General features: G+C 46.9%; 2 protein-coding genes across 3 annotated transcripts in view; one reads left to right on the forward strand and one right to left on the reverse strand.

Moving 5' to 3' along the window:
* Nucleotides 1-11,349, reverse strand: part of LOC110500211 (receptor-type tyrosine-protein phosphatase zeta) — a 53,853-nt gene extending 42,504 nt beyond the window's left edge. For both annotated transcript variants that reach the window (XM_036957592.1, XM_036957591.1), the window contains exon 1: nt 11,103-11,349. In XM_036957592.1, coding sequence (XP_036813487.1) covers nt 11,103-11,166 — 64 coding nt within the window. In that variant the 5' untranslated portion in view covers nt 11,167-11,349. The remainder of the gene's footprint in view (nt 1-11,102) is intronic.
* Nucleotides 11,350-20,750: 9,401 nt separating this feature from the next.
* Nucleotides 20,751-22,484, forward strand: cin (Molybdenum cofactor synthesis protein cinnamon). Its single transcript, NM_001160580.1, is given in 3 exon segments — nt 20,751-20,879; nt 21,459-21,623; nt 21,850-22,484. Coding segments are annotated over 2 exon segments (246 nt in total). The 5' UTR covers nt 20,751-20,879; nt 21,459-21,479; the 3' UTR covers nt 21,952-22,484.
* The last annotated feature ends 28 nt before the right edge of the window (nt 22,485-22,512 follow it).

Here is a 22,512-nt window from a genome sequence, read left to right on the forward strand (position 1 = left end):
AGGTTTTATAAGCAGTAATTATTTACAGGCGTGATTGAATGTAATTGATCCTCACCCAGGTTGCAGTTGAATTGGTTACTGGTTTGACCCAGACACATTTGTGTCCGCAACACTAGCAGGTGTCTATTCAGTAGAAGACTCCTATTCTATTTTTAATAGTCCTTCTGGCTTTTCATTATGTTTCATTATCTAGTGCTCTGGTCTGGGGCTTTGTTTGCTTTATTCCATGTACATTCTGTCCAAGGTTCAAAGGAAACTGCAGTGGACATGCTGCCAAATGCCAATTAACTATACACCGTGGGTTTAGAGCAGAGTAAACTACCCTAATTAATGATGCTGGATCCCATAACAGTACTCAGCAGGCTCACCCAGGCTCACCCACTCTCACCACATCCACAACTGTTACGGTCTCACACAGGCTGCTGCTGCTACAGCTCGTTAAAGAGAGGATCAACCATCTGTTAAATGTTTTCCAAGAGATACTCGATTGTATTCTAGTCTATTCTATTCACCTCCGTAAGTCTGACTGACCAGCAAAGAACTCAAACCACACTTTAAAAAAAGGGGTTCCAAAACGGTTCTTCAGCTGTTCCCATGGAAGAATAGGGATGGGGAGGGGGAAATGTCTACAGTAGAGTATCGTGATATTATTGTTGACTATATTATTGTAATGGGGTATCGTGATATTATTGTTGACTATATTATTGTAATGGGGTGCGTAACTGGTGGCAGTGAAGTCAGACGCAGGAGAGCAGAACCAGGTAATAGCCGGAGCAGTTTAATACAAAACCAACAACATAAAGAATAAACCAACATGGGTACAAAACCCGTCGCGCACCAGTAACCATGTGCACAAGCACTTACAACAAACAATTCCACACAAAGACATGGGGGGGAACAGAGGGTTAAATACACAACACTTAATGAGGGAAATGAGAACCAGGTGTGTAGAAAAACAAGACAAAACAAATGGAAAATGAAAAGTGGATCGACGATGACTAGAAGACCGGTGACGCCGACCGCCGAACGCCGCCCAAACAAGGAGAAGAACCGACTTCGGTGGAAGTCGTGACAATTATAATGATTCTATGACATCGATTTACTTGTTGCTAGGTAGTTAACATTAGTTATCGCTAGTCGGCTGTGCCAGCGCCAAAACGTGTGTATTTCTCCTCCTATAGCTTGGCCTCTGTTACGGTGCGTGAATGAGGACCCAAAAGCGAATTAACGTAAACAGAACTTCTTTAATAACAAAACATAGGTAGGCTCAGATGGACCGGCAGATTCCGACAGGACAAGGTTGCAGCAAACATGACGATAGTCTGGTTCAGGCATGAAAAACACAAACAAGAATCCGACAAAGACAGGAACAAAAACAGAGAGAGATATAGAGGACTAATCAGAGGGAAAAAGGGAACAGGTGGGAAAAGGGGTGACGAGGTAGTTAGGAGGAGACAAGGAACAGCTGGGGGAAAGAGGGGGAGAAAAGGTAACCTAATAACGACCAGCAGAGGGAGACAGGGTGAAGGGAAAGGACAGAAACAAGACACAACATGACAATACATGACAGTACCCCCCCACTCACCGAGCGCCTCCTGGCGCACTCGAGGAGGAAACCTGGCGGCAACGGAGGAAATCATCGATCAGCGCGCGGTCCAGCACGTCCCGAGAGGGAACCCAACTCCTCTCCTCAGGACCGTACCACTCCCAATCTACTAGGTACTGATGACCACGGCCCCGAGGACGCATGTCCAAAATCCTACGGACCCTGTAGATGGGTGCGCCCTCGACAAGGATGGGGGGGGGGGAAGACGAGCGGGGGCGCGAAGAACGGGCTTGACACAGGAGACATGGAAGACCGGGTGGACGCGACGAAGATATCGCGGAAGAAGAAGTCGCACTGCGACAGGATTAATGATCCGAGAAATACGGAACGGACCAATGAACCGCGGGGTCAACTTGCGAGAAGCTGTCTTAAGGGGAAGGTTCTGAGTGGAGAGCCAAACTCTCTGACCGCGACAATATCTAGGACTCTTAGTTCTTCGCTTATTAGCAGCTCTCACAGTCTGCGCCCTATAACGGCAAAGTGCAGACCTGACCCTCTTCCAGGTGCGCTCGCAACGTTGGACAAAAGCCTGAGCGGAGGGGACGCTGGACTCGGCGAACTGAGATGAGAACAGCGGAGGCTGGTACCCGAGGCTACTCTGAAAAGGAGATAGCCCGGTCGCAGACGAAGGAAGCGAGTTGTGGGCGTATTCTGCCCAGGGGAGCTGTTCTGACCAAGACGCAGGGTTGCGAAAAGAAAGACTGCGTAAGATGCGACCAATAGTCTGATTGGCCCGTTCTGCTTGACCGTTAGACTGGGGGTGAAAGCCGGAAGAGAGACTGACGGAAGCCCCAATCAAACGGCAAAACTCCCTCCAAAATTGAGACGTGAATTGCGGACCTCTGTCCGAAACGACGTCTGACGGAAGGCCATGAATTCTGAAAACATTCTCGATGATGATTTGTGCCGTCTCTTTAGCAGAAGGAAGCTTAGCAAGGGGAATAAAATGATCCGCCTTAGAGAACCTGTCGACAACCGTAAGAATAACAGTCTTCCCCGCTGACGAAGGCAGTCCGGTGACAAAATCTAAGGCGATGTGAGACCACGGTCGAGAGGGAATGGGAAGCGGCCTGAGACGGCCGGCAGGAGGGGAGTTACCGGACTTAGTCTGCGCGCAGACCGAACAAGCAGCCACGAAGCGACGCGTGTCATGCTCCCGGGTGGGCCACCAAAAACGCTGGCGAATGGAAGCAAGCGTACCCCGAACGCCAGGATGGCCGGCTAACTTGGCAGAGTGAGCCCACTGAAGAACGGCCAGACGAGTAGGAACGGAAACAAAAAGAAGGTTTCTAGGACAAGCGCGCGGCGACGGAGTTTGAGTGAGTGCTTGCTTTACCTGCCTCTCAATTCCCCAGACAGTCAACCCGACAACACGCCCCTCAGGGAGAATCCCCTCGGGGTCAGTGGAGGCTACTGAAGAACTGAAGAGACGAGATAAAGCATCAGGCTTGGTGTTCTTAGAGCCCGGACGATAAGAAATCACGAACTCGAAACGAGCGAAAAACAGCGCCCAGCGCGCCTGACGCGCATTAAGTCGTTTGGCAGAACGGATGTACTCAAGGTTCCTATGGTCAGTCCAAACGACAAAAGGAACGGTCGCCCCCTCCAACCACTGTCGCCATTCGCCTAGGGCTAAGCGGATGGCGAGCAGTTCGCGGTTTCCCACATCATAGTTACGTTCCGACGGCGACAGGCGATGAGAAAAATACGCGCAAGGGTGGACCTTGTCGTCAGAGAGGGAGCGCTGAGAAAGAATGGCTCCCACGCCCACCTCTGACGCGTCAACCTCGACAACGAACTGTCTAGTGACGTCAGGTGTAACAAGGATAGGTGCGGATGTAAAACGATTCTTGAGGAGATCAAAAGCTCCCTGGGCGGAAACGGACCACTTAAAGCACGTCTTGACAGAAGTAAGGGCTGTGAGAGGAGCTGCCACCTGACCGAAATTACGGATGAAACGACGATAGAAGTTCGCGAAGCCGAGAAAGCGCTGCAGCTCGACGCGTGACTTAGGGACGGGCCAATCAATGACAGCTTGGACCTTAGCGGGATCCATCTTAATGCCTTCAGCGGAAATAACAGAACCGAGAAATGTGACGGAGGAGGCATGAAAAGAGCACTTCTCAGCCTTCACAAAAAGACAATTCTCTAAAAGGCGCTGGAGGACACGTCGAACGTGCTGAATATGAATCTGGAGTGACGGTGAAAAAATCAGGATATCGTCAAGGTAAACGAAAACAAAGATGTTCAGCATGTCTCTCAGGACATCATTGACTAATGCCTGAAAGACAGCTGGAGCATTAGCGAGGCCGAAAGGAAGAACCCGGTATTCAAAGTGCCCTAACGGAGTGTTAAACGCCGTCTTCCACTCGTCCCCCTCCCTGATGCGCACGAGATGGTAAGCGTTACGAAGGTCCAACTTAGTGAAAAACCTGGCTCCCTGCAGGATCTCGAAGGCTGAAGACATAAGAGGAAGCGGATAACGATTCTTCACTGTTATGTCATTCAGCCCTCGATAATCTATGCAGGGGCGCAGGGACCCGTCCTTCTTCTTAACAAAAAAAAACCCCGCTCCGGCGGGAGAGGAGGAGGGGACTATGGTACCGGCGGCAAGAGCTACAGACAAATAATCTTCGAGAGCCTTACGTTCGGGAGCCGACAGAGAGTATAGTCTACCCCGGGGGGGAGTGGTTCCCGGAAGGAGATCAATACTACAATCATACGACCGGTGTGGGGGAAGAGAGGTGGCCCTGGACCGACTGAACACCGTGCGCAGATCGTGATATTCCTCCGGCACCCCTGTCAAATCACCAGGCTCCTCCTGTGAAGAAGAGACAGAGGAAACAGGAGGGATAGCAGACATTAAACATTTCACATGACAAGAGACGTTCCAGGAGAGGATAGAATTACTAGACCAATTAATGGAAGGATTATGACAAACTAGCCAGGGATGGCCCAAAACAACAGGTGTAAAAGGTGAACGAAAAATTAAAAAAGAAATGGTTTCGCTATGATTACCAGAAACAGTGAGGGTTAAAGGTAGCGTCTCACGCTGAATCCTGGGGAGAGGACTACCATCCAGGGCGAACAAGGCCGTGGACTCCCTTAACTGTCTGAGAGGAATGTCATGTTCCCGAGCCCAGGTCTCGTCCATAAAACAGCCCTCCGCCCCAGAGTCTATTAAGGCACTGCAGGAAGCTGACGAACCGGTCCAGCGTAGATGGACCGACAAGGTAGTGCAGGATCTTGAAGGAGAGACAGGAGTAGTAGCGCTCACCAGTAGCCCTCCGCTTACTGATGAGCTCTGGCTTTTACTGGACATGAAGTGACAAAATGACCAGCAGAACCGCAATAGAGACAGAGGCGGTTGGTGATTCTCCGTTCCCTCTCCTTAGTCGAGATGCGGATACCTCCCAGCTGCATAGGCTCAGCACCCGAGCCGGCAGAGGAAGATGGTAGTGATGCGGAGAGGGGGGCAACGGAGAACGCGAGCTCCTTTCCACGAGCTCGGTGACGAAGATCAACCCGTCGCTCAATGCGAATAGCGAGGTCAATCAAGGAATCCACGCTGGAAGGAACCTCCCGGGAGAGAATCTCATCCTTTACCTCTGCGCGGAGACCCTCCAGAAAACGAGCGAGCAAAGCCGGCTCGTTCCAGCCACTGGAGGCAGCAAGAGTGCGAAACTCAATAGAGTAGTCTGTTATGGATCGATTACCTTGACATAGGGAAGACAGGGCCCTGGAAGCCTCCTCCCCAAAAACAGATCGATCAAAAACCCGTATCATCTCCTCCTTAAAGTCCTGATACTGGTTAGTACACTCAGCCCTTGCCTCCCAGATTGCCGTGCCCCACTCACGAGCCCGTCCAGTAAGGAGAGATATGACGTAGGCGACACGAGCAGTGCTCCTGGAGTAAGTGTTGGGCTGGAGAGAAAACACAATATCACACTGGGTGAGGAACGAGCGGCATTCAGTGGGCTCCCCAGAGTAATACGGCGGGTTATTGATTCTGGGCTCCGGAGATTCGAAAGCCCTGGAAGTGGCCGGTGGATTGAGGCGGAGATGGTGAACCTGTTCTGTGAGGTTGGAGACTTGGGTGGCCAGGGTCTCAACGGCATGTCGAGCAGCAGACAATTCCTGCTCGTGTCTGCCTAGCATCGCTCCCTGGATCTCGACGGCTGAGTGGAGAGGATCCGAAGTCGCTGGGTCCATTCTTGGTCGGATTCTTCTGTTACGGTGCGTGAATGAGGACCCAAAAGCGAATTAACGTAAACAGAACTTCTTTAATAACAAAACATAGGTAGGCTCAGATGGACCGGCAGATTCCGACAGGACAGGACAAGGTTGCAGCAAACATGACGATAGTCTGGTTCAGGCATGAAAAACACAAACAAGAATCCGACAAAGACAGGAACAAAAACAGAGAGAGATATAGAGGACTAATCAGAGGGAAAAAGGGAACAGGTGGGAAAAGGGGTGACGAGGTAGTTAGGAGGAGACAAGGAACAGCTGGGGGAAAGAGGGGGAGAAAAGGTAACCTAATAACGACCAGCAGAGGGAGACAGGGTGAAGGGAAAGGACAGAAACAAGACACAACATGACAATACATGACAGCCTCAATCTTCTTTTTAAACGGTGAGCCAACATGTTTTCAGCTTTTTTATATCCACGACTGATCAAAACTCGTTTTTATTATGGCTCTCTGTTGTTCCTCTGTAGCAGACATACAGTGAGCAATATGTTTGGAACGTTGAATCACAATAGAAATCACAGTATCAAGTCGCAATTCATATCGAATTGAAATATATCGTGATACGATCGTATCGTGAGGTCCCTGGCAATTCCCAGTCCTATAGGATAACCATTTTTGTTTCCAGGTAGAACCCTTGTAGGTACCATGTAGAACCATCTGTGGAAAGGGTTCTACATGGAACCCAAAAGATTTCTACTTGGAACCAAAAGGGGTCTACCTGGAACCAAAATGGGTTCTTCAAAGGGTTATCCTATGGGGACAGCCAGAGAACCATTGTAGGTTCTAGATAGCACCGTTTGTTTCGAAGAGTACACCATCGCATGCTGTTACTTCATACATCCCAATCACACCCATGGAGAGAACAGTGTGGAAGATCAATTCTTCCCATTCATTCAATAACACTCTAGGTTCGTCCCATGTCATTTCAGCAAGCCATGACACCCACCATGTCACATTGTTCTGATATCGTTTCTGTAGTTAGAAACAGATAAGATGAGCATTTCTTCGACACTATTTTGTTGAAATATTATTTGATCTCTGAGAAATTAAGCTATTATGATTTCACCCAAATTCAAATCAATTCAATTCAATATTCAATACATTTACTACCTAACATCCGATTTGGACCAAACTTTTTTCAAACAATGAGTTAGACATGAGAAATTCAAAGAAATTCTCAAAAGCCACCCACGGACCCCCCACATCCCGCGCCAATCACACCCCCAACATCATGTATACAGTATCCATTCTCTATGTCTGACTAGTAGTATGGAGCTGCGGTTCTGAGTACTGTTTCTTCATACTATGTAATGTATTGTCAGTGAATTTGTTGATGTTTTTTTTCCCTGTTCAGAGAAATTAGTAATTGAAGTTGTTAGGTTTATGTCCCATCCAACAATACATCCTGGTACTACCAGGTTGTGACCATTAGACGGTGATGTTTCAAATGCTAACTTTTTAGAATTTATGGCACAAATCCAATGCAAGTCAATGTTAGTCAATGCATTTTCAGGCTTCATATCCGCTAATATAGATACCATTGACTTGCATTGGATTTGTGCCACAAATGCTACAAATTCAGCATTTGAAACAGTGGACAACAAAACCAAAGCATGGATTGCTGTCATACCTTGTCCATAGACCGCTTACAGGGTAAGGAAACCAATATGTAATTTTGTCATTTGGGTGAACTATCCCTTTAACATTGAGGGGGATTCAGTCATTCTTTAACAAATATCACCTAAAAGCGGGAACAGCACCACCTAGTGGTCAGAACTTAGTAATACCAGGATGTAGGATGGGATGTAAAACCTAACAACATCCATTAATAGTTTCTCTAAACAGGGAGGGAAAAAACATAATCAAATTAACTGGGAATACATTACTCAGAGCCGGGAAGCAATACTCAGAGCCGCAGCTTCATGGTACTTGTCAGACATAGAGAACTGATACTATATATTTGTTGTTGGAGTGTGTGGTCTGTGGGTGACTTTAGACAATTTCTTGGATTCCTCATGTCTAACTCATTGTTAGAAAAAAGTTTGGTCCAAATCATATGTTAGGTACTATATTTCTTTGAATATTATATGAATCCTATACATTTAAATGGGCAAATTTGGATGTAATCAATTAGCTTAATTTCTCAGAGAATAAGAATCATAAAACACGGGACGAGGTGTTAAAAACTGTCCATTGTGCCAATAGATGGTATGAACTCACATGAGATTTGCCGTGATGTTGACAGTGGCATGGGAGGTTTATTTCTTAGACTGGGTTAAGATGTCGATTATGGGACTCATCCTTGTACTTGTTCCTTTCCAGGTAAGTGGACAGCCTCTGTGCTATTATACTGAAAAAGATCTTCCCTTCGACGTTGAGAAGGGAGATTGGTCAGAATTGACTGATGTCTGTTGCATCCTTCTCTTTCGGGATTAGCACACCACCAGCCCTTCGCCATGCCTTTGGTATTCTGTCCTTCTGCCACAATATCCTCATGAGCCTCCAAAGAAAGCGTAGAACATCCGGGGCGTTCTTGTAGAGCTTGTATGGTACTGTCCCCTCGCCCATACCCGGGTGCGAACCAGGGACCCTCTGCACACATCAACAACAGTCACCCACGAAGCATCGTTACCCATCGCTCCACAAAAGCTGCTCTGCAAGGGGAACTACTACTTCAAGGTCTCAGAGCAAGTGATGTCACTGATTGAAACACTATTTAGCGCGCACCACCGCTAACTAAGCTAGTGTTTCACATCCGTTACACTCACCCCCCTTTTGACCTCCTCCTTTTCCGCAGCAACCAGTGATCCGGGTCACGGCACCAATGTACCAGTATAACTTTAGACCGTCCCCTCGCCCATACCCGGGCGCGAACCAGGGACCCTCTGCACACATCAACAACTGACAACCACGAAGCATCGTTACCCATCGCTCCACAAAAGCTGCGGCCCTTGCAGAGCAAGGGGAACTACTACTTCAAGGTCTCAGAGCAAGTGACGTCACCGATTGAAACACTATTTAGCGCGCACCACCGCTAACTAAGCTAGCGTTTCACATTCGTTACACTGGCATGGGTGGTGTCGTGCCACTTCTCCTTTCGTTTACTCCAAAGCGCTCTTCTCCGTAGTGGTAGATAATGTCTCCCATTCTTTCAAGCTTTTTCTCTGCTGTTCCTACCTGTCGTTCCAAGATTTTTGTCAGGTTGTTGTCGATTGTTTCCCGCTCTCTCTTTTCAACAGCTTTTGGGCCACTTTACACTCGGTCTGTGCCCTTTGATCTTTTCTTCTTTTAGAGGTCTCTGTGGTTGGGTGAGTTCATCCACCGGCATTTCTGTGCTTGTGTTATCCTCCTCCGTTACAGGGATGCTGATGCTCTGCGAACTTGGGTTTGCTTCCCGTCGCTGTGCTTCATTCGATTGATTTGACTGGCTGCTTTGCAAGAAGTACTGGTCAACGCGAGGTCCCTGTCTCTGCTCTCCCAAGCACATTTTCCTCCCTTGATGGATCCTTAACCCCCTTTGCCGATGTTACTCTGTCCCAACCACAGCTGCACACCTGAAGTGTGTGTCCTGCTGCTGTTATGTTTGTCTCGTGCTGTGTTCCTACTCGTAGTCGTTTCCGTTCCTGGGTCCGTAGCCGTGTGATCAGTCGTTGAGCCATATTTCAACAAAATAATGTGCAGGAATTCGAGTCTTATTTCTTTCTAACTACAGAAACAATTTCAGAACAATCTGACATGGTGGGTGTCGAAACGCTTCTGCTTATTTGAGGTGGAACGACACTCTTGCCCTGCCCATCGAGGGTGTTACAGCCATCTCATTTATATACATAACAGGGCAACATTATCCACAATGATCCACCGATCAACAGCAGTGTCAGGATGAGAGCCACTCTGATGCCCCACTGATGGTGTAACTAACATACTCTGTGTGCTCTCAGAGCCTCTCACGTACACCAACCCTGTCCATGAGAGAAATAAAGAGAGCCTGCCCTATAGGGCTGCTGGCTCTGATCAATGAGTATTATGTCATTACCACGCTCATGCTTATGAACTCTCCCCAGGCTCTCCTGATCAGGGTTGGGGTCAGTTCCGTTTTCAATTCAGTCAATCATCCATTGTTTCCTTTGAGGATTGTCCCACTTTCTGAACCGACTGAATTGAAAACTGAACCCTGAAAACTTGACCCTAACCCTAGCCATGCCCACAAACCATGCACAAAACTTGACCCTGACCGTGCTCTTGCACTCAGCTCTGCCAGCTGAGGCACTGGCACACCACAGCTGAAGTGACTTTACAATGAGTACCTAATGTACTGTTCTGCACTGTTCATATCTAGGCGAATTACCTTAATGTGGTCTACAGTATATATATATATATATATATATATATATATATATATATATATCATATGGCATGGTGTGAATGTGTTGATTGTATCCAAACAGTCAAATTGGTGATAGTCTTGAATGCAGATGGATGTGCATATTTGTGAGACAGTGTGAGTGTCATATGCAGTGTGTGTGTATGTGTGTATGTGTGTGTGTGTGTGGGGGGGGGGGGGGGGGGGGGGGGGGGGTAGCCTACTCTTGTAGGGTGGCCTGGCATACTGAGGAACAGATGGCTTAAAGATGTGCTCCTTCCTTCATTTCCCTCCAAAGAATTTTCCCCATAATTCCCAATTCCCATAAAACCGGCCAGCAAAACTGTCCATCTCTTAGATGCTTCTTTTAGATCACAGATAAAGACTGAGCCAAGGGATTAGAAGAAACGGAATATGCAGATGGCAGATCCATCCACGAAACCAACCCCACTGTCAGTGTTCACGCCATGTTTCAATGGCTTCACCAGTTAAAGGCGCTCTCAATGGCATGCCCAAATGCTGTTAACAGCCTACACATGAGTGCGCTTGACATATCAAGCGAAATGCTCCCATTAAAACGAAGAAGTTCTCAAAGGTTAAAAGTCTCTTCATGACAAATCAACAGTGTAATTTCTCCAAATATACAGTCCTGAGACGTGTCAGGTGGAGTTGCATTTGGGATGCACATTTTAAGTTCACCATGTTCCCTGTCTTTATTTGTTTGCCAGTGTCAAATATGGCATCGTTGAGTGAATACACTATAACATCAAATATAGAGCCTACAGTAGCCTGTTACAAACATGCGCTGTGCACACTCAGTGATAATGCGTATCACACATAAATCATTGCACTTTTCAAAATCTATTAATATTCTTCTTCCTTACCTATCTGGCAGGAAACCAGGAGCTGCGCAATGGGAATCAGCACCCTGGATACAGTCAGTTCCATAGTCTCCGATTCAGCGCCAAAACGGAATTTTAAACGAAAAAAAATATAGTTGCAAAACAATCTGAAATTATAAGATGCTACTCTTGATTCATACCGACGATGTCGGCGCTCCGGTCCTCCTGCCTCTCTTTCCTCCCTGTCTTTCGCTCTCTGCTTGGAGTCAACGGAGTGGCTCCGCTCTCTCACGTACAACACTGGCTGGGTATGGAGAGGGGGATTGGGTACGCGCGCCGCCCACTACTCACACAGCGGGAGGGGGGAAAAACAGATTGTTGAACATATTCTCTGAACGGTGATATGAAATGGCTACTGACTAGCCATTGATGAAAGTGAAACGTGCACATTCAGAAGGCAAAACTTTTACTCACAAAGACGAAGTGCCAATTTAGTGCCTAACGAAACTACACTAAGAAGTTGTGTGATCTAAATGAAAAATAGAGCCAAATCAGTATAATTGCATGATGGATAAGTGAAGCCAGGTTAATGTCTAGGGGCCTCTACTATAACAGCTGAGAGATGAGTCGTGCTGTTCCATCATTTACCAATAACAAGGGCCTACGACTGTGCCACTATTCATCTGAATGAACCTGTGTGAAATTGTTGTTCACGAACACTTCGATATTCCTATAGGAATCCAGATCTCAAGTCTGGTTCTCTTTCTCCTCTGCAGAGTACAGAGCTGGGGGTAGGGTGTTGGCTTCGCCCCATATGAAACCTCTATCACTGTTGCTCTTATTATATGGTGTTGTGCAACATGATCTTACAATCACAACGAAGGCTCACGTTCTCCGTGGCCGACGCGAGTAAGACATTTAAGCATGTTAACCCTTGCAAGGCTTCCGGTCCAGACAGCATCCCTAGCCGCGTCCTCAGAGCATGTGCAGACCAGCTGGCTGGAGTGTTTACGGACATATTCAATCTCTCCCTATCCCAGTTTGTTGTTCCCGCTTTCTTCAAGATGTCCACCCGTACCAAAGAAAGCTAAGGTAACTGAACTAAATGACTGTTACCTCGTAGCACTCACTTCTGTCATTGTGAAGTGCTTTGAGAGGCTAGTTAAGGATCATATCTCCTCCACCTTACCTGACACCCTAGACCCACTACAATATCCGTACCTCCTCCATCGACGGATGACACAATCACTATCACACTGCACACTGCCCTATCCCATCTGGACAAGAGGAATACCCATGTAAGAATGCTGTTAATTGACTACCGCTCAGCCTTCAACACCGCAGTGCCCTCCAAGGTCATCACTAAGCTCGGGGCCCTGGGTCTGAACCCCATCCCATGCAACTGGGTTATGGACTTCCTGACGGGCCAACCCCAGGTGGTGAATGTAGGCAACAACACCTCCACCACGCTGATTCTCAACACGGGGGCCCCAACAAGGGTGTGTGCTCAGCCCCCCTTCTGTACTCCCTGTTCACCAATGACAATAGTTTGCTGACGACACAACAGTGGGAGGCCTGATTACCAACAACAAAGAGACAGTCTATAGCAGGGTTCCCCAACTGGCGGCCTGTGGGCCGAATTTGGCCCGCGGGTGGTTTTATTTACCCCCCCAAGTTTTTTGACCACGGGGGACATAATAGATTTTTTTTAAACAAGGAAATCAGCTCCCAAGTTATTTTAATTCAAGAAATTTGTTCCCAAGTATTCCCACGCATAATAGAGAGACACGTGATCATATACAAATGTAAGCAAGGTTTGAAATGATTATGTTGTAGTCAAATATTATATCTGTTTGGGCTTCTTGCGGTCAATTTGCAGTCTACAAATTATTTTTAAATATGTTCCCGGCCCCCCCTACCATCTGCTCAAGAAAAAATAGGCCTGCGGCTGAATCTAGTTGATGATCCCTGACCTACAGGGAGAAGGTGAGGGCCCTGGCGGAGTGGTGCAAGGAAAATAACCTCTCCCTCAACATCAACCAAACAAAGGAGGCCGCAGTGGAGAGGGTTTAAGAAGGTGCAACGGTGCCGCAGTGAAGATGGTGAAAAGCTTCCTCGGCGTGCACATCACTGACAACCTGAAAGGGTCCATGTACACAGACAGTGTGGTGAAGAAGGCGCAACAGCTGCGATCGCACCGTCCACAACCGCAGGGCTCTCCAGAGGGTGGTGCGGTCAGCCCAACGCATCACTGGGGGTACACTGCCTGCCCTCCAGGACATCAACAGCACCCGGTGACCACGGAAGGCCAAGAAAATCATCAAGGACCTCAGCCACCAGAGCCAAGGCCAGTTCAACCTACTACCATTGAGACGGTACAGGTGCATCAAAGCTGGGTCCAAGAGACTGAAAACAGCTTTTATCTCCAGGCCGTCAGACTGTTAAACAGTACCCTGCCCTCAGTACCCTGCACCCAGTACCCTGCCCCCAGTACCCTGCCCTCAGTACCCTGCCCTCAGTACCCTGCCCCCAGTACCCTGCCCTCAGTATCCTGTCCTCAGTACTCTGCCCTCAGTACCCTGCCCCCAGTACCCTGCACCCAGTACCCTGCCCCCAGTACCCTGCCCCCAGTACCCTGCCCTCAGTACCCTGCACCCAGTACCCTGCCCCCAGTACCCTGCCCTCAGTACCCTGCCCTCAGTACCCTGCCCTCAGTACCCTGCCCTCAGTACCCTGCCCCCAGTACCCTGCCCCCAGTACCCTGCCCCCAGTACCCTGCCCTCAGTACCCTGCCCTCAGTACCCTGCCCTCAGTACCCTGCCCCCAGTACCCTGCCCCCAGTACCCTGCCCTCAGTACCCTGCCCTCAGTACCCTTCCCTCAGTACCCTGCCCCCAGTACCCTGCCCTCAGTACTCTGCTCTCAGTACCCTGCCCCCAGTACCCTGCCCCCAGTACCCTGCCCTCAGTACCCTTCCCTCAGTACCCTGCCCCCAGTACCCTGCCCTCAGTACCCTGCCCTCAGTACCCTGCCCCCAGTACCCTGCCCTCAGTACCCTGCCCTCAGTACCCTGCCCTGAACCTTAGTCACTGTTACTAGCTGGCTACCACCTGGTACTCTACCCTGAACCCTAGAGACTCCTGCCCTATATACATAGTCATTGAACACTGGTCACTTTAATAATGTTTACATACTGTTGTACACACTTCATATGTATATACTGAATTCTAGTCAAGGCTGATCCTATATAACTAGTGCTGTACACACCTTTTCTATTCATTTACTGCCATGCTGTCTATATATTTATGTTTCGTGCTCAACATTGCTCGTTCTGATATTTCTTAATTTCTTATTTGAATTTTGGGGATTTGGGTGTTTTATATGGTTAGGTATTATGACACTGTTGGAGCTAGAAACATAAGCATTTTGCTGCACCTGCGATAACATCTGCAAAATACGTGTACACGATCAATAAAATTAGATTTGATTTGATTTTGATTGAGATTTCTGGTCGAATGAGAAGTTTGGCCGAGAGCCTCTCCTCACAATGTCCACCCTTGGATACTTCCACTCTAATCTGGAGGCAGGACTTAAACACACAATAACATGCTACTCCACGGCTCGCACTTGTTTTCCCCATGCATAAATTAACATAATTTAGAGGATTATCTTGAATTTATGCAGGAAGGATCTGCATTTCACTTGTTGGACCACAATTTTTCAGGGTGCTCAATACAATGTCATTTTGCTTCTCGAGTTCCGCCGCCCTGTGTGTGTGTGTTTGTGTTTGTGTGTGTGTGTGTGTGTGTGTGTGAATCCTCTGTGCTTGGCTTGTGACTGAACCTGTGGCTTTCTGGAAGCGACCTGTTGCTAGTTAAGACCTTCCGCTTGGCAGAGAGGAGAGTGCAGCAACAAGGGTTAGCTTCCAGGCAGGTCAGTTTAGTCCTTCCTCTCACTGCATCGGGAGAGAACAGCAGTGAAATAACAGACGGCAAAAAGACAACATTCTGTTTTGATGGAGAATAAATTGTATTATGTTTGAGACCCACTTACCCTCAGAGACACGTGCTGCAGCGGTAAGAAGTAAAAACCATAGACCGTATAAAACACGTGCGAGAGATCACATCCTGGATTTTTAACAACCAAGTACGATAGGTATGGGACAGTTCAATATATCTGGATGGCAGTGTTGGGTCGGATTTTCAACAGAAGCCATTACTACAAAAATGTAGATAGGGAGGAGAGGACCAGAGCTATTGGTCAATGAATAGTCTCTCCCCATCAGGCCTTTGTGGGCGGACCTGCAAGTGAGGCTAATCCATTTAAGATGACACATAAAGGACTTGGTAGAAGTGTATCAATAAAGGGAGTGGATGTGGGATACTATGTCATCTTTGGCTACTGGTAAACACAGCATTGTTTACGACCAGAGGAAGCTCTACTTTGCTGCTAGGTGTTTGGTTACTTCTGAGGGAGTGACTGTGTCTGTGTGTGGTGGCTGGTGTCTGGAGTCAGTCTGAGTGATGAATGGCCCTGGGATGGGATCAGCTACTGAGGGAATATGAAACACACAGGCCAGTGTTAGAGAGAGGACAATGGTAGAACACTGCTATCCCCCTAGCTGACTTCGCCACACCTGCGATACAGTTACCTGTGGTAAACAAACACACAAACCGTGGGACACAAACAGCTAGACTAACGTAAGACTGTTTGTCAACGAAGAGAGGACTACCCCTGGATTTGACCAGCCTAGGCGTTGGCGGTTTCTTGTTTAGCTACTAACAGTATTCTGCTAATCAATGTCAAGCCTTCGGTAAAGCACAGCATCATATCTTCCCTACTGTATGCATGCTGTGCTTCTTCCTGTTACACGCAATAGAAGCATTAGTAGTAAAAGTCAGGTACCCAGACTAGAACTGGACACGGTTCTGTTGGGTCTTTTTAGTGTCCTCTGTCTGTAACAATGGCTTCCCATGGTGTCTTCCTCTCTTCATCTGCCTTCATGGCCTCTAAGAAAACCTGAATCTTCTCACTCCCTGCTGATGTGGCTTCCTCAACTGCCTCAACCCTGTTTCCATGGCACCCTGGTAGGTTGTAGCCGAACGTCAACATCATTGACAGCCAACTGTCGTGCCTGAAGTTCAATATTCCGGACACCCCGTTGCATAACCCCAACGGATCGATGCCTGTCTCAGCCACTCACAGATAGGCGTGCGTGCTGGCAGGCAAAAGCCACCCCCCCTCGCTGTCAACTCATTGTATGTGGCTGCACACACGCACATAAACACACACCTCACTGTCTGTCTTCTCTGTCTGTGGCTGTGCTGCTCACTGGCTGGCTGCACACGGCAGCATCCTCTCAGGCGATGCAGTTTTCGATTGAGTTATGTAACCTTACCAGATAGCATGATTACACTCTTTTCAACTATAGCATAAGTCAGTACAGCTTTTATGCTATACTCCATCAACGCTCTAACTAAATGAGGCGGGAGGGAGCACTACATCTGTACAAAACACTCTGTACAAAACAGACTCAGTCAAGCAGTCTGTTTCCTGTAATGGGCCTCAACCAGTCTTCAGTCAGCCATGTACCAGAGAGATGTCTGACTGAGAAGGGACATTTACCTCACGGTGACAGTCCAGTCCCTCTGTGCGCGTCTTTGGCCTCCTCTACAGCTCCCTGGGTGGAACAGAGAGCTGCCAGAGGCCAGAGACGACAGCAGTGGGACAGGCAGCCACAGAGACAGCAGCCAGAGTGGAGCAGTCGTCTGTGAATCAACAGCAGCCGAAGCAACAGCAACACAGAGCTCCTTCAGTCATCCTCAAAGGCCCTCGTGTGGCATTCCAGCCAGTCCCTCTTATGTGACATCCGGCTTCCCTGAGCCCAGGGAGATGAGAGCGGTGCGTGGCAGGGCTTTCATCGGGACCACAGAACCAGAGAGTCAAAGAGCAGCCAGTCAGTGCCTGTCAACCCTCCTGTCTCCACCTCCCTCTAGAGATAAAACAAAGACTGGTAGACAACCAGACCCCCGGTCCACTAACACATTAAGAACACACACACACACAGGCACGTATGCGTACACACATTTTCACATATAACTGAGAGAGGAGCCAAGCCTGCTGTGTTCTTTATCAAGAGGCAGGAGGAGATGCAGAGGCCTCTCATATGATGAGCTATCAATCATATTTCCCTGCTCTGCTGGTGAGCAAGAGCCTGGTAAAAACTTGAACCTTTCAGCTTTACATGTTCAGTGATATGCATATGGTCTTACTCTAGTACAAGTCCTAATGCTGTGTGAAAGCCATTAGCCAATCAGCTGGAGGTCCAGGGTTTCCTAGCAACGGCTAACAGAAGAGTAAGGCCATGTCAAATCAATATGACCCTCACACAGCTGGAGAATAGGCAAAATCACTGCAATATTCCTCAAGAATTTCCTGAAGAGCCAGACCGACACGTAAAGCCGAAACTTTGACATGAAGATATATTGTAATGAGGAGGAATGCATAGCCGTTCTACAATCTTAATTCTTCTTAATTCCCAAGGCATTAAAGCCATTCTGCTCTAGCGCCGTGCGTTTTTTAATGGCATAATGTAGTATTCAGCTATTCTCTTTTTTAAAGCAGCTCTCCTTTTTTCTTCAGGTGTCACATCTCACAAAGGACTTCCTGGGAACTCACAGTGAGCCTCCGATTCAATGACATTCCTCTCCACAATAGCCCTCTGAGTATCTCTTATGCCCTGTCTAAGAGCTGTGCGCAAGGGGTCGAGCTACTAACTAACACGAAGCTCTTACAACGGTCAGAGAGAGGGTATGTGTTGAGAGAGAGAGAGAGAGAGAGAGAGAGAGAAGACGGCTGGGAATCCAAGGGCCATTTGGCCCTGTTTGCCATTTCGCAAGCCTTATTCCTTGGATGTTTACAGTTCTTACTGTTACTTCTCCAGAAAGAAGGCAGAACCGACAACAAAGCAGGAGCTGCAGAATAAATGTTCTGCAGGAATGAGATGTTTTGCTGCTGGGTGATTCTGCAATCACACTGTGGTCTCCAACGTGTTTTGAGAATTTTTGTGAGTTGAGCGTTTCCTTCAGTGTGTGGGTTTGCAGCCTTCCTCAGTCTGACATCCTGAAATGAAATGGATTGTTGCTAGGCTCCATGAGAAGAAGGCACCGGGCAGGCCTATTATATCCCCTCTCAGAGCAGGGGCAGTGTTCCGTAAAAGCACCCGTGTGCCTCCTCCCTCCCTCCTCCCCTCATACTTTTTTTCTGTCAGTTCACATCCAAGTTAAGACTGACCAACTGCACTTTGCCCCAAATTAATTGTTTTGCATATGACCTGCAGTAGCCCCCAATGTCGTCTTTGATTTGACAATACTGTCGAAGCCCTTTTTATATCAGCAGATACCCAGCCTAAAACCCCAAAGAGCAAGCAATGCAGAGGCAGACGCACAGTGGAAATACTCAGTAGAGGGCTTTCCACACCTGGATTGTGCAACATTTGCCCATTATTCTTTACAAAATTCTTCAAGCTCTGTGAAATGGGTTGTTGATCATTGCTAGACAATCAATTTCAGGTCTTGCCATAGATTCTCAAGCAGATTTAAGTCAAAACTGTAACTTGGCCACTCAGGAACATTTACAATCTTCTTGGTAAGCAACGCCAGTGTAGATTTGGCCTTGTGTTTTAGTTTATTGACCTGCTGAAAGGTGAATTAATCTCCCAGTGTCTGGTGGAAAGCAGACTGAACCAAGTTTTCCTCTAGGATTTTGCCTATGCTTAGCTCCATCCAAGATTATTTTTTATTCTGAAAAGCTCCCCAGTCCTTAACGATGACAAGCATACCCATAACATGATGCAGCCACCACTATCCTTGAATATGGAGAGTGGTACTCAGTTATGTGTTGTGTTGTGATTTGCATTTGCCCCAAACATAACGCTTTATATTCAGGACAAAAAGTTAATTGCTTTTCCACAGTTGTAGCGAAATGCAGAGGGAAGTTGAACAAGACTTTTAAAAGTGCTTTGTCTCCCTCCTCCCTTTAAATATTGTTTGTCTCCCTCCTCGCTTGTTGTATCACATGAGAAACTTACATTTTGTCTTTCTTAGACCTGTTTCTGTGAAAATATGAGATTACTGTGTGAAGTGTGCCACCTAGCGGCATCTCAATACACTCCCCAAAATGAGTGGAAAAACATAGAGATAGCTAGAGGACTTATCTTTGAATCTGTGCTATCATAGAGCACGCCAGCTTGTAGTTCAGCGTTTCCCAAACTCGGTCCTCTGGACTTTTCCCTAACACTGCACAGCTAATTCAAATGATCAAAGTGTGATGATTAGTTATTATTTGAATCAGCTGTATAGTACTAGGGCAAAAACCAAAAGATGAACCTCTTGGGGTTCTGAGGACCGAGTTTGGGAAACCCTGTTGTCGTCCTAAAAAAAACATTTCCTAAAAACTGGAAATTACAGTGCCTTGCGAAAGTATTCGGCCCCCTTGAACTTTGCGACCTTTTGCCACATTTCAGGCTTCAAACATAAAGATATAAAACTGTATTTTTTGTGAAGAATCAACAACAAGTGGGACACAATCATGAAGTGGAACGACATTTATTGGATATTTCAAACTTTTTTAACAAATCAAAAACTGAAAAATTGGGCGTGCAAAAGGTCGCAAAGTTCAAGAGGGCCGAATACTTTCGGAAGGCACTGTAGTTACCTCTGGTACGTTCAGCCATTCATATGGGGAAAATTTATGGGGAAAGAATTAGGGTTTTGGGATAAACTCAGAAAATAAGGTTTGAGGTTAACACAGGCTTAAGAGATCTTATACGTTTTGGTCTATGAGATAATATTAGTCAGTTAACATGACCTTTATGAATTAAGAAGCCTTTGTGATTTTTTAAAATTACATAAATGCTTCAAAATTCACAAAAGGTGACGTTAGCTGACTATATACATTTTGCTCATAGAACAACAAGTATAAGATTTCCTAAGCCTTTGTTTACCACAGACCTTATTTGTTGGTGTTTATCCAAAATCCGTACAAAATGGGTCACCAGGAAGGATCAGCCAATGAAGTTTTGCTGTCCAACTCAGTTGACTACATTAAAATGGTGGAACCCCTCAATGGTGTTGCCCATGCTAATATCAAAGACAGTACAATATGAAGATAGGCTAAAACTGCTTCTCCAATAGAAATCCCAGATCATACTTGTATGCGATGTCATGCCGACACTGAATAGCTAAACTCATACATAGAAACACGTCATGGGGTCTGACTGTCTTCTGGCGCCAAACTGCGCATGTGCAGGCTGTCAAAAATCAAAGCCACTCCTTCGTTATATTGTTGTATATGACGGAAATGAAAACGTGTCAGTTCGTCACTTTGTATTTGTATTTATTAGGGATCATTAGGTTGGAGTAATAACATGTTCAACTACTTAAGACATGCGCTGGAATCTAGGTTGTGCCTTTAGATTTCGAGACAATTAACAATGAACAAATAATTTAAAATGTATCTCATTGACTTCTCGAACCTGTCTGTTTCGCGACCGTTCCCGGAAGTCTCGAGATGTTGCGCCTCTGGGTTTCGAAACGCAGCGTTAAAATGACCTTTTGGCCACCATAGGCCTCTACCATTCTCTATGGGGGAAAATGAACTCTTGCATCGCTGAGATGCGACGGAAGTCTTTACTCCATAAGCAGCTGTCCTTGAATGCACTCGGGAAACATGTTACAGAACTAAAATTACATCATTTAAATGATATTTTGGCATTATTGATCAAACCATTCATACCGGAGTAGTGATATAAACATTAATGGTGAGTTGTCAAGATTATAACGTGGTAGCATTAGCTAGCTAGCTTATTTGATAACAGTTTTGATTGGGTTTGGAAACCAATTCGCTAACGTTACCTAGCTAACAAGGCACAATCTAAGGTTGGAGTTTGATTCTCGACGAATAAACTTGTAAATCAGCTAGCTGAAAGCCTTCATAGACTCTTCTTACCTCAGTCAGAGGCTGTAGGATATGAGGGCTGCAGGATAAGTGGGATATGTGTGCGTTGGTTTTCGCATCACTGATTATAATATAGCTCGCCAGCTTGAAGTCGGAACAAAAATAAACGCAACATGCAACAATTTCAAAGATTTTACTGAGTTACAGTTCATATACGGAAATCAGTCAATTTAAATGAATTCATTAGGCTGTAATCTAAGGATTTCACATGATTAGGAATATAGATATGCATCTGTTGGTCACAGATCCCTTATAGAAAAGGAAGTGGATCAGAAAACCAGTCAACCAGTCGACCTTACCAAACAAAGTGGCAGGGTCAGGCTGTTGTAGTTGCAGATTGTGCCATATAGTTGACAACCGTTTTTTCCTCTCGTTGTTTTAGTAAGTTTTCCCAAGCTCAGTGATGTCAGCCCCTAACTCGAACCAGAGAAAAGCATGCTGGGGCGCTAGGGACGAGCTGTGGAAGTGCCTTGATGATAACCAGGACAATGCCTCCTCCTGTGAGAAGTTCCAGAAAGAGTTTGAGGCGAGCTGTCCAGCTCAGTGGGTGAGTCTCCCTGTCTGGTCTCAAGTCTAGCTTATAACCTATTTGTTATTCTATTGAAAATGACAGTCTATCATAGAGGTAGCCAGAGAGAGAGGCTAGATCTAGAATGTTTGTGGTGGTCTAATTCCCTTATTTCTGTCTTTGATGTAGCTACAGTAGTAAACTCAGTGTGGTCACCAACCCTGATCCTGCTCAAATACATCCTATCTCACATTGATCCTGACAGGTGAAACACTTCACCAAGAGGAGAGACTTTTTGAAGTACAAGGACAAGATGCAGACGGAGGGCTTTGAGCCTGCTGACGGGCCTAAAGAGTCACGGTCCTAGCCAGTAGCCACTGGTCAGAAGACTTGAGAGGAGGGCTTCCTGGGGCCTCCTGGTTGATGGACAGCAGTGGACTGTCACTGGTCACTAGAGCACAATCTTGCCATGCCTCCCCAGTGACAATAGATGCTGGAGTTCAGTGACCTAACACCTGGACACTGGGTAGATGTCAACTACGCGCCGCAGTCAGATTCTCAAGCTTCTCCTCAAGTGTGCACTTGTCTCGTTCACTCCTCGCCTCAGACTAGTAAACCGTATCTACGTCACGCATGGGACAGGTGTGTGGTGACGTAACCACGGTGAGCGCTGTGGAAAGTGCACCCCTCACAGTCACAGACATGGTTCTACAGGCTTTCTCTGTATCCCTCTCTACTCTCTCGATACAACGTCAAGGGGTTGTATGTGGTGTGACACAAATCAACTGCTCCGTGACTGATAGTCTAACCACAATCGTTCTTATTTATGCTATTGTCAGAGATAGATTCAGATATTGTTCTTTATTTATGAATAGACAGTGACGTTATGTGTGTGTGATTTGTTGTGATAAATAAAGACGAGTCAATG

The sequence above is a fragment of the Oncorhynchus mykiss genome, chromosome 21 (genome assembly GCF_013265735.2).
Source record: "Oncorhynchus mykiss isolate Arlee chromosome 21, USDA_OmykA_1.1, whole genome shotgun sequence".
NCBI classification, from domain to species: Eukaryota; Metazoa; Chordata; class Actinopteri; order Salmoniformes; family Salmonidae; genus Oncorhynchus; species Oncorhynchus mykiss.